The 12,700-nt window shown below is 45.6% G+C and overlaps 1 protein-coding gene across 1 annotated transcript in view; it reads right to left on the bottom strand.

Moving 5' to 3' along the window:
• MCM6 (minichromosome maintenance complex component 6) overlaps nt 1–12,700 on the bottom strand; it is a 75,787-nt gene that overhangs the window by 51,084 nt on the left and 12,003 nt on the right. Inside the window, exon 2 of the mRNA XM_069616539.1 lies at nt 6,668–6,814. Coding sequence (XP_069472640.1) covers nt 6,668–6,814 — 147 coding nt within the window. The remainder of the gene's footprint in view (nt 1–6,667; nt 6,815–12,700) is intronic.

Genomic DNA, 12,700 nt, shown 5'->3' with positions numbered 1-12,700 from the left:
GCCATAACCTTAATTAGCAGGGAATCCTTATCAATCTCAAGAGTAGAGAGTCTATACATTCTACTACAGGAACTAAGACAGGAACACCGTCCAGGTGACTATACATTAACAATTATGGCAGTGCAGAATTATTCATTGTGAATAGCAAGAGTTGATTATTGATACTATTTTTGAATCCTTATAAATACAAGATTAAATAATGTCCCGGAACGCTTTGAGACAACCACAAGGAATTAATTTCTACATAACAGTTGAATTACTTGATTTAGGGGCTTGTTCTCTATAAACCAATTTGAGTACAAAAACTGTACATCAATTGATGTATGTAAATTTAATGTACTATGACATCTGAATCTTAAATACATTCCCATATATAAAAACTATCACTTTTATAAAACTACTTGTAGCTATTTAACACAACCCGGGTGTGCAAGGGACGGGAGTTCCACGAGTTGGTGGACATCTGTTGCATTCACAGAAATGGCGACATAAGCCATCAATTGCTGGAAAGAGTGCCCAAACCCCACAGAACCGGATTCAGACTCCTAAAGAAGGGGTATGCCAAATTACCCCATGGTGTAGCAACCAGGCTTAGTCTAAGGAGGGCTGTAGTAGGTACACAAAACGCACACCTTGGTTCAAGGAAACACTACTTACAAAATAAGTATTTATTTGTATACACCAAGGCCCACTGTTATACTTCCAAGCTCAGGTAAGTAAAAAAACATTCTCTTAGCACAGATAAACCATGAGCATTCATAGGTATATGTTCAAAATAGCTTTTACACTAACAGCAAACAAAAAATCCACCTGAAACATATGCAAACTGTTCCAAACTCATAACTTTGTATCCAACCCGTTTTAGGAGTCCAACCCTATCTGGCATGAGTCTTTCAATGTTCAGAGTGGTCATTCAGCCACCAGTGATCAGGGGTTATGCAGAAAAGGCGGGAAAAGCAAAGTACAGCGTCATGAGTGGTAGTATCCCTCTTGAATCTCTACAGTTGCAGGTAAATAACGGTTGGTTTCACATGCCCAGGGGGATTAGGATGACTCCCCCTAGGACCAATGTCCCGGGGCAGGCGGATTTCCCCGTAAAGCAGAAAGGGTTGCCCCGCCAATGCAACTATGGAGATGTGGAGGAGTGCACGATACAAGCTAGATGCAGCCCCATCAGAGTCTCATGATCAAGCAAGCAGGCTCCTGGTTAAGTTTTCCAGGCGGTGGAGAGTACCTTCAAGTGAAGATGCAGTTGCTGAGGGATGGTTCCAATGGTGAGGCGACAGCAGACCCGGTCACATGTTTCTCTGTCTTGGCTACAGAAGAAGGGGACTTTGGTGGATCTGGCAACAGCTCTCGTGCGGAACGACGCCCAGCAAAGGATCATCTCGGTTCTGGCTTCATGACACCTTTTTCAGGCTCGGTGGAATGACTTGTCACAGCGGTCAACTCTTCCGAGTGCTCGGTCCTCGCCTCTAGTGAGGGTACTTTCTGAAAATGGCTCAAGTTGCTTCAGGCTTAGAAGGGTGCCCACAGAGTTTCAGGTGAAACTGCGCTTCCTGAGACTATGCACAGAGATGCAGCACAGGTCCCAGGGTATTGGTGAATTGCAGGCCATGGAAGTCGCAGCTCTTCCCGGGAGGATGCAAACTGCAGCTTGTCTCGATACCTAATAGGTCCACCAGTTTATGGGAAGAGGTTCTTCTTGAGATCTTCACTGTTGCTTGGAAGTTGCGGTCGGCAGCAGCGGTAACTCAATCTCAGGCGGTTGTTGGTAGTCACTGGCAGTGTCCTCCTTCTGAAACTTCTGTGCTAGTGATCGACTGGGTTTCAGCACCAGGACCGTTGAATTTATTCAGGAACATTGAGTCCACCAATCATGACCTATGCACCATTTAAACTTCAGGGGGGTGGGGGGGTTGGTTGTCCAATGGGGACAGCCAGTCCGGACTGGTTTCAGTCAGGCATACTGCAGGACAAAGGTTTGCAGGCTTTCCTTGGGAAGCCTGTTGAAGACAGAATCCTCCCGCACCCAAATAGGTAGAAGGACCGAGAAAGGACAAGTCATGTTATCGGCTTAGGAAAGAACACCATTTTAGGTAAATGGTGTCCCTCGTGTCCCCTACCACAGCTGCGAAGACAGCCTGCAACAAGTCCACAGAAATTTTATTTTATTTTTTTAACTCTTGTGCAAAAAAGATACAAAGCCACCAGCCTCAGATGGCTTGTTACAGTAACCAAAAGGTTACTGGAGAGTTGGGATACAAGGTCTCCCCTCAGCACTCTACATAAGGTGGGGTGTGCTGATATCACAAAATAAAACACAGGTAGGATAAAAAGGACCCCCCTGCCCTGGTAACTACAAGAGTTAGTCAGGAAAACCAAGAAATACAGTGGAAGTTCTAGGAACTCCCGCACCACTTCACAGAAAGTGCGGTGTGCTGCTTTAGGGAATTGTAGAGGCCAAAAGACTCCAATGAAATACAAAAAAGGGGCAAAAAGCTTGCATATACCACCGTAAAGAGGGAGTGAGTGGGTGTTAGGGAAAATTCTCAGAAATGTGCCAATTCCCACCACCTTGCAAACCCCCAGCAACTTTGCTGGATTTTGAGGACTTTATTTTTTTTAACCTGGAGAGAGGGAAGACTTTTTTCCAAAACTCATGTATTTTAATGTGATTTTGAACTTGGTTTCTTTTTGTTGTGGAGTCCGACAAACTCCATAGGCATCATCTTCTACATTGTATCACACAGCACCTTTAATGCAGGGGCACAGGGAAGTCTTTCAGATTTCCAAAGGTTTAAATACCTCCTCTGCGATAAACTACTGTTTGCCAGAGCAGTAAAGTGAAATTGACTTTCCTTACATTTGTAACTTTCTAGACCCAGCACACACTACCTTACAATAGGCTGCTGGAGGGGTTACCTAGTATCCTTTTGTCTAGCTGCGCATGTAACCATTTTATGTTACCCTTTCCTCACTGAATGGCTGGTGGCAGTGGTTTCGTTTGGACTACTGTGGTGTGTATTTACCGCGGGCTGCGTTCGCAGCTGCAGTAAAGTACCCAAGGGTGACATTTTTGTCAAAATGGCCCCAGTCTTCCTTTTTTGCCATTTCTTTGTGGAAAAGTCCTTCTTGAGATTTACTCTGCGTGCCAAACCAGGTTTAGCCCCATTGTTTGCTTTGCTTTTGGCGGGATTCACGAGTGAAGCCCGCCTCTGGCTCCAGGGTGTCTGGGGTAGGCAGGAAGTGAGGGAGGTGCCCGAAACTGCCTGTGCTTAGTCTCCTAGGAGACCCAAATGCACTCTCTGGTGATTGGCCGGCGAGGACAGCCACCCTGCTGGGTGACTGACAGTTAGGCTGGAATGAATGGGAGAGAACTGAATAAAAGGCAAGGCTTTTGGCTTGGAAGACGGAGTCGACCACTGGACGAAGGAACCGAAGAAGAACTTTAAGAGGACGCATGCTACAACCCCTGGACCGTTGGTTTGCCCGATGAAGCCCTGCTGCTGTGCTGAAACTCCAAATTTGTATCGACAGAGAAGCCCCTGCAAGGACGACTTCTCCCTTTAAGTTGGTGGGACCAATCAACTCCAAAGTAAGCCACTGGGACATCCTTCTCGGAGCTGGTTGAATTTCCACAGAGTTGCTGCTGGAAACCGTATAGCCAGGGAGAGGAACACCAGATTGTGTGCGTTGCTTTTAAGCTGGCCTAGAGCTCCAGGAAGATCCTCTGGACTCCCAGGAAGCAGGACTGACCGAGCCCCCACCTCCCCAACAGAGTGCAGGACCCCAGATGCAAGGTAAGTCCACCTCGACAGCCAGGAAAGTGTTGCTATTTATATGTGAGCAACAGGGCCGGAATGTGCTCGGCTAGCTGCGTTTTTTTAGGGTGATGAGGTGTTAGTGGGGTGATATTCGTAAGTGAACAGCTAGGCCGGAATAACAGGGGTATAGCTGTGTTCTAGTTGAATTATGGTGTATAGTAGAGTAAGCATAGTGATGTGATATGATGGTTATGTTGGAACATGGAAAAGCATCATGTAGGTCCAGAGAAACTGCCCACACTCACAATCCTGCCTGTGTCCGGCACAGGCCAACCAACGTTCACAACTCCAACCAAGTGCGCCACTGCTAACACTCACAATCTAGTACAGGTCTAGGCAGATTACTGTTCACAATTCCGACAAGTGTGGCAACAAGAGGTGACGCATGCTGATGTTCACGGTTCCAACCAAGTGTGACGTTGCTAACAATTACAATCCTGTCTGGGTCTGGCACAGGCCAACATTCGCAGTCCTATCTGTATGCGACGCAGGCCAATGATCACAATCCCAAACAAGTGTGACACGGCCAACATCAAAATTACTATCTAGATACAATGCAGGCTAATAGTCACAGTTCTAACCAAGTGTAGCATTGCTAATTCACAATCCTGTCTGGGTCTGGCATAGGCTAGTGTTTACAATTCTAACCAAGTGCGGCATTGCTAACATTCATAATCCTATCTAGAAGCGATGCAGGCGAATGGACACGCTGCAGTTTCAGTGGGTTACACGCTACTATTCACCATGCTACCGTTGTGGAGCACCAATCACAATTCTACCGAAGTTTGGGACATGCTACCGTTCAGGCTAATATTCATAGTTCTAACTAAGTGCGGCATTGGTGATATTTACAGTTCTGCGGCAAGGTAGTGTTGAGCGGCAGGGTTTTCCGAGGCAAAGTAATTGCTCTAGTCCCCACCCATGCCACACTTACTTTTTTGGTTGCTGCTGGTTGACGGCAGGTCACTAGCTTCACTGGCTTCCCCTGCGGACACCTGCTGACACTTTCTGGAGCCACCTCTGTTGGAGCCGCCCTTTGTCTTGGGGCCCTTAGCCGCAGGGGCTGCGGGCTGCCCTGGCAAGGTGCGTTAACAGCGCTTGGGCAACCAATCACAGGCGGGACAAAGGGAGAACGAGGAAGTTGGTGCAAGCTGGGTTGGGGGAGTGTGGAGCGAGCAGGGCTGGGGAGGCCAATTTTTAAAAAATCTGCAGCGGGAAAAGGGTCTTGGAGGGCTAAAGCACACTCACCTGCGCCTACGACACAATGGAGCTGCCTACGAGTACAGCGGCTCAGTAGTTGCATATAGGATACACAGGGCACCAATCACGGGCGGGAGGAGGCGGGACTTACCTACCAGAAGTGCTTCACCCTATATAAGAATTTTTCCCCATTGATTTTGGCTTAGCCTATTGTACTGAATGACTCTTCTTAGGGGATCCGAAGGTAGTATTTGCCTGCTTAAGAATATTTGTGGCCTCTTGTTGTTCTAATAAGCTTTTACTGTTGCCAACTTATAACAGTATCTAAATGCCAACAGTAAGATATTAATGTCCCCAGCACCCTAGCTATTGAAGTCAACACAGGGTGTAGGTTGTGTCTGTGGGCCATCCCGAAAGGGTCCTTACTGATTTAGAAATTGAAGTGTATTTGTGTGTTACTATTATATTGCTCCCTTCTGAAGAAGGCTTATTCTAAATGACTGGTCAATAAATTATTAACAAGAAACCTTGTGTGTAAGTTTATTTGAATACTTGTCACTGTGAATCTCTAACTCCCCTACAGCTCACACTGACCCCTCTTGAGATAAGCCTGGCTGCTCAACACGCTACCAAAACTGTGTAGTACAAGCTTATACCAAAGGTTGGGTTTCCTATACCTGTAGTCAGAGATGTTTGTAGTGTTCCCAGAGGGCACTCCATACAAACCTTGCCTGACCGTGGTGAAAAAGGTTCCTTTTCAGGAGAATTAGCAAAAAAAAAAAAATCCAGGTGTCCAGCAAAACAGTGCTGGGGGACTCTCAGAGTGGAGATTTCACACAAGAAATAAATCTACCCTAACAACGCTACCAGGGAATTTGTGATCCTTACATGGGATGCACTTTCAAGCAATTATATTTAACTTACAGATTAAGAAGCAAAAACCCAATATAACGTTTAGGTAAAGGTACACCACAGCACTAACTGTAATACCACCGTAAGCTACTCAAATAAAAATTGCTGTGAAGTAGCAGCATAGTGAGGGTTAAAGTTTCATGTGCAGTTACATGGACTTGTATACTGAAATTAGTATTTGGGATGACTAGTAACTTTAACGTTACCATTTTTACACAATTTCCTCCCAATGTTTAGAACCAAAACAAAAACACATACTTTCCCTAAGGTAACTCCACCAACATGCGTCTAATGTTGGTTTCAGCATGTACACTTATTTGTGACTTAATAGTACATACATTTCTTTAATAAGATGCACAGATCGAAATTCAGTTTGGTTAAGCAGGAGTTCAAGCAGATCCTGGGTATCCAGTATTGAACAGGAACTACCACTGGCGAACGAGGAGCTAGCACAGTGTTCCACAAATCTAGCTTCCAAATAAGATGCAAAACATTTTTTTAATCATTTACGACCCCTTATGCATGAAATGTGATAGATGTGTCCTTGTTTATAGATTAAATTTGCATATGCTCGTTTCTTTGCCCATGCTTGGCCTGGGGAGCCAAAAATAGCATTTGTGCCTAAACCTTACTACAAGCACAGCTTACAGAATAGAGATACTACAGATTTCCACTGAAAGCAGAGCACTCTTTTTGTACATGTGCAATGTTGTTACACTAGCTTTTACCTGTAGAATTCTTCTTGGATCGTGGTTGCCAGCTGCTGGTTAAACTGTTCCAGATCCAAGAAGCTGACTAGCAATGTGTTCCTCTCTGGGCGAATCAGTTCCTCGGCATCATGCAAGTATTTAACTTCACCATCTATGCTTTGGAACCTAAGAAAAAAAGGAAAAAAAGTATTTTAAAAAACCTGAAGTATTTCATTATGGTGTCCATGCAATTATGTCAAATATTCAAAACAGATACATTTCTTGTGGGGATGGGGCATGGAGATCGAGTTGCAGCAGTAGAACAGGCTTGCAACCACAGGAAAAGTGATGCATGTATTAGGGTAAGTATCCAGACTCCGGCAGGAAAAGCCAGTGCTAGAGAACACAACCATAATAACTCATGCAGTAGAAATAAAGAAAAAATGCGAACCACAACGGACAGCCAAGAACAGTGTCTTGCGGGCAATAGCATTATGGCAATATCCCAGTGTAAACCCTACTAAATATATAATCACCAAAGACAGTCGCCACGACTGCATGTTCAGAATGTTGGACCACTAAGCATACATCTAAAGTACTGCTACTGAGATTTAATAATCAAACAAATCACAGAAAATGTGATCCTTAGTGTATCCCTTTATGGAATGTTTAAAGGGAACTCACAAGGTCCATAGAGAACTAACAATCCACAGCAAACCTACAGGGGTAGCCATATCTCAGGTTTCCAACTGGTGTTAAAACTAAGGCGCCTAAAGTTAACTACGATTTGCATAAACTAAAATAGTGCATATCTGGTCAGGCTACATTGAACCAGAACACAGGTTCAGGGCAAACACAAGTGGTCAAAACCCAAATCTCCATACTATTTTTGAGAAGGGAGTATGCCTCAACATGTACCAGCAGAGAGGTTACTGTGCCCGTTCCAAGTAAGAGCCTGCAAAGCTGAGCAACCCAATCACTGTCACATATCTTCTGTGAGAATTGGTTCAACCCTTGCCAAAGAAATATTACAGATGCCAGTGGTCTCGATGGGGAGCAGTGTTGGGGGGGCAAGAGTGCTCTGTGACATTGGGTCAGCAGTGCAAGCCTCATGTTTCCAATTGGAGGGATCTGCTGGCGGTTTTATTGGCTCTTCATGCGTTTTCCAGCTCCGTGCAGGGGCCGACTGTTCTGGTGTGTACAGACACCACGTCAGCTATATAAACCACCAGGGCAGAAAACGGTCCAGTCAGCTGGATCCCTCCAGCGTAGAGGTTGGGTTGCCGGGCAGAACAAAGCCCGTCTCTGCTGGCAATTCCCATTTGGGGATGGGGGGGTAATAGAGGGGGTAAACGTCCAAGCCAACAGTCTGAGCAGGGTGTTCCCTTCATCCTGTTGGGTGTTGCTCTGCAGGAGGTTCGAGACACCAGAGCTGGATCTGTCTGCCTCTCCTTAGGATGCCCAGCTGCCCCGGTTCCTTTCTCCCAGAAGCTTGGGGAGTGGATGCCATCACAATGTGCTGGCCAGAAGGGCTTCTCTGTGCCTTTCCTAAAATACCTCTGGTTCCCAGCCCAAGATTTGCGTTGGAGGCCATTTTGGTGGTCAGGGGCGTAGGAGACACACAAAATCTGGGGGGGGGGGGGGGGGGGGGGGGAACAGGGGACATCTTGGGGACTTTGCTTTATTTATTGTGTTTTAGTCAAAGAACTTGACTTTTTACAAAATTAGAATTAAAATAGTAGTACATATTAAATTCCAAATATCACTGTATAAAACAAGAGAAAAGAAGAAAATTATAGGATGCAGAAGCAAAGAACATGTCTTTGTATGTTGCATTTCTGGATTTTTCATCCGACTATGAGCGCATGGCAAGAGAGAGGAAATAAAAATTAATTCCAGTGGGCCACAGCTAGGACGCCAGCTCGTTAAGAGGCAGATCACCTGTAAGTGGACTCCCGCCAAATAAAGGAGTTGAAGCCTTTTCTACCAACTGCAAGTTGCTACTTATTTTGTCTGGGGCAAGGAGACGTGCGTGTGCGTCTCTTGGAATGGAAAGATGGGGCTTTCAAAGAAAGAGGAAATCTTGTTTGTACCTCCGAGTAAGCCCTGTTATGGGAGAAGAGGGACCAAGTGTGTGATGTTGCTGCTTTGACTGTCCTTCGGTGGGGGGGTTGGAGGGGGCTGTGTTGCAGCAAACAAGGAGGATGAGCGATCGCAAGTCCACCCCCTTATAAGCACTCCCCAGGTCTGCGGCCGGATGCGTCGGACCCAGGGGATGCCTAGTAGGTGGGGTGTATGTGGACCCAGGGCGTGGCCAGAGGGGCAGCCCGCTATGTCGGCTGCTCCTCTGGCGCCCCTGCGAGCGCCGGGCCAGCCTCTCACAATGAGTCTGGTCCCTCTCATCTCATGCTGGCTTCAGAGCTGGACTCTGCTCCTTTCTCGTTTAACATTTGCTGCAAAGCCTGATCTATTTGATTCTCTCATATGTTACTAGGACTTCAGAGCATGGGTCCTCTACCGTGTTACATCATTCAAAGAGCCCCTCTGGCCTTTCTTTGCCTCTCCGTTGTCTCACTGCTTGCTTGCTTAATACATACATCCTTGCTTGAACACTCAGCATATTCTCCCTAACACAGCAAACGCAGCTGCAGTCTGTCTTAACTTCTATTTGTTGCGCGTCTTGAATTTTCTTCTTATTTCCGCTTTTCTGTCTGCAGGGAAAGGCATTTGCCAGTTACTGCCATGATGGTTCTACCTGGCCATAAGAGGGCAACAGCTAACCAATATTGAAAGAAAATGGGCATATTATGCCAGAGGCTGGCAACTGCCTTCCTAATGCCTACACAAGAGACAACTCTTGCCTTTGTTTCTAACAGTAATTCAGTGGATGAAGAAATGCTAGAGAACACATATTGCTTATAAAGGAAGGGGATGATGTCACACTTGGTTAAGACATTTTGATCACACCAGGAGCTAATTTCCAGCTGCAATTAAACAATTACCTTTTAGACTTCTGGCTTTAAATAACCTTAATATCACATGGAAAGCAGAGAGGTTGCTCAACAGGGTTTCTGGAGCCCGAGGTGTACCCTACTCGTGGGCATGGATGATTGGAGGGCATTCTTGCCCTGTTTTGGGACTTGGCCCCTACAGCCATGATGGGGGGAGGGGCCTATTAAGGGGCCTAGTACATACCCTTTGAGGGTGGGCAGACATTGCCTCCTGCTTTAGCCCACTAACAGCTCTGCTTTGCAACTTTATCACACATACATGTCAGGTGGCATGCAACTCAATGCTTCTATGTTATCAGCCTCAGAAGTTTGAAATCCTCTGCCACATCAACTAGGGTACAGGTTTGCCACCTGAGACTTACCCATGTCTGAGTCGGCATCTGTCGCCCTGTGGGGAAGACACACAGAAAGAGCAGGGCACAGTGCCCTTGTGGGTTTTTCACACTTCTTCCTCTCGGTGGGCACAATTCCCTCCGGAGAGAAAGTGCCACATGATGGGCAACATTCTCCCACTTTGACAATGTCACCCAAAGACCGAAATTGGCCAATTGAAATACCTCTGTCGACTTATTGCGCAATCCACACTGATGGGTTTCAGCACCTGCTTAACGCAAGATGGCAATTAAGGGCATTTGCCAACGCACTCAAGAAGCACAGGACCCCCTCTTACCAGCGACATGCCATGCTCACTCAATATGATCACGAATTGGCATTTATCTGGGGTCATGTTAAATAAATGTATTTATTACATGTTTAGCATCACGCAAAACCCCCAAGCATCAAGGCGCAAAGTAAACTGCATGGAGTGGACCACTTCCATTGGCGCACATTTTTACTTTTCCGCCTCAAAATGGAAGATTTTAGCATAAAAGGCAGGTGATAAAACATTGCTTTTCCACTTTGGAAGAGTATAAATACCTCACGCAATTAGCGATTGCTTGCAGAATGGACAATGGCTTCCTCTGGACTCTGCCCGCTTTTACCAGGTTTCATTTCCAAGCAGATCCCAGAGGAATCCCTTCCCTCATTTCCAGCATGAGAATCTATGCCGACAGTAAGGCCACATTTGTCTGGTGGAGCGGTAAATACAGGGGGTCCTGGTGTGTCCATTCAGCTCCCAAACTCCACCCAGAAAATGCACGAAAATCTGGCCAATTAGAAAAAGCGACAGTAATAGTGTTTTCCACCACTTTTCCTGAACCAATTGACCCGGAAAATGCTGTGTTGCATCAGAAGCTGATTGCATTCACTCTGCCTATTATCCCACCGGAAGATTACGCCAGAAGTTGAACACAGGTGTTACATATTCCTGTGCACAATCTGCATTAGGAGAATTAACTAACTGAGCTACCTTACAAATTATATCTCCTCTGTGGCTTTAACGTCTTAACCCCTTAACTGCCATGGGTATTTCCCCCCCAGTGCCAAGGCCTTTTTTGGTGATTTCAGTATGTCGCCGCCATTCAATCCCTTGTACCTTCGTTACATGAGATAGCTCGGCCAAAGTTGGCCCCTTTTTTCCCACATGTAGGCGGTCGTAACGCCACCCAGGAATCCTAGTTTGCTGTAGGGGGATGAGGGAAAATAAAATGATAAAGGAGAACATTTTGCCATTTTGCAGGCTTTCAAGAACAGATTGAGTGGAAACCAAAATAACAACTCAATCAGCCTTTTTGTGAGAGGTAAGCGATTTTGTTTTTTGTCGAATAGGACATGCGTGGACGGAATGGAAGAAAAGGGTAGGAAAGAAAGCTGAATGGGAAGCCAGAAAGGCATACATTTCTGAAAAGTAGACAGTATTCCAAGTTTGGGAAGGGGTGATTTGTACAGGTCAGGCAACAACTATGTAGGGAAAGAGTCCATAGTTGAGGAGAAAAAAAAATAAAACAAAAAAAAATAAAACCCCCACAATTTCCGCACATTTCACTCTGGTCACCCTCCAAAACACGCAGCCAACACCACATGGCCTACCTTCCCGCGTTCCCACAGGTTTCCCGATGAAAACGTCACCGCACAGCAGATTTTTCTCATGTGGACAACCTACAGATGTGGGCCTAAGGTGTCGAAGCCACAAGGAAAACAGAGAACCCCATGCATTTCCGAAAAGACACCACCCGTGGGCACCCCCTTTCCACTAAAATCATCAATGGTGGTTTAGTGACCCCCCACATCCACCCAAAACAAGTTATTTTTTCAAGTTTTGTTTTGCCTCTTTCAGGAATTTTGCTCATGTGGACAACCCACAGATTTGGGCCTAGGGTGTCGAAGCCATGAAGAAATACAGGGAACCCCATAGAAAAGAAGACACCCGTGGGAATCCACATAGGTCTGACTTGCGCAAATCGCCCCATAATTTATGACAAAGTCTGAAATTTAGTAGAAAAAACACAATTTCATTTTGTCTGGGATTGTGGGTCATAAATTCTGGGGCGAGTTTGTACTGCATACAAACTTTCCCCAACACTGGTGGCAGGCGGTGAAGATAAATTGTGTAGTTGTTACATTGAGAGTTCTGCTTAACTTTTGTTAAAATAGTATCCTTCACAAGGCTAAGCACCACTAGAAAATGTATGTTATCATGCCTGATATGGATAACTACAGACAGAAAGCCCTGATCATTCTAACAGTAGATCAACTGAAAGATGTGTAAGGTGAGGAATCTCCCTGTTAAAGGAAACAAAAACAAATTGATTGAAAAATCGCTGGAATATCAAAGTCTGAGAAGTAGGTCTGTTACACCTACTCCTTCAGCAAATGTGGAAAATGTTGATGAGGATGATAATGATTCAGAGACTAACTCTAATGCCATTGAGGAGCAAGAAGAGTTGGAGGAGTCTCAGCATGTGAGCCCCTCTGCACCTCAACAAGCTCTTAAGCCTCAACCTTTAGCCACAGGGATCCTACCAGGTCCAGCACTGAGTCCAGAATTTGTCTCTTGAAAAAAATAGACGAGTTAAAAGGCTCCAAATGCAAACTGAAAGTAAACATCAAGAAATCAAATTCAGAGAAATGGAAATGCATCATGCTCTTGAAAAGAGTTCTCTCCCAGTGTCTTCTAGGA

This window comes from Ambystoma mexicanum, chromosome 9 (assembly GCF_040938575.1).
Source record: "Ambystoma mexicanum isolate Mex_15411 chromosome 9, UKY_AmexF1_1, whole genome shotgun sequence".
Lineage (NCBI taxonomy): Eukaryota > Metazoa > Chordata > Amphibia > Caudata > Ambystomatidae > Ambystoma > Ambystoma mexicanum.
Note: the sequence above shows the minus strand (reverse complement) of the source record. Positions and strands in the feature narration are given on the sequence as shown.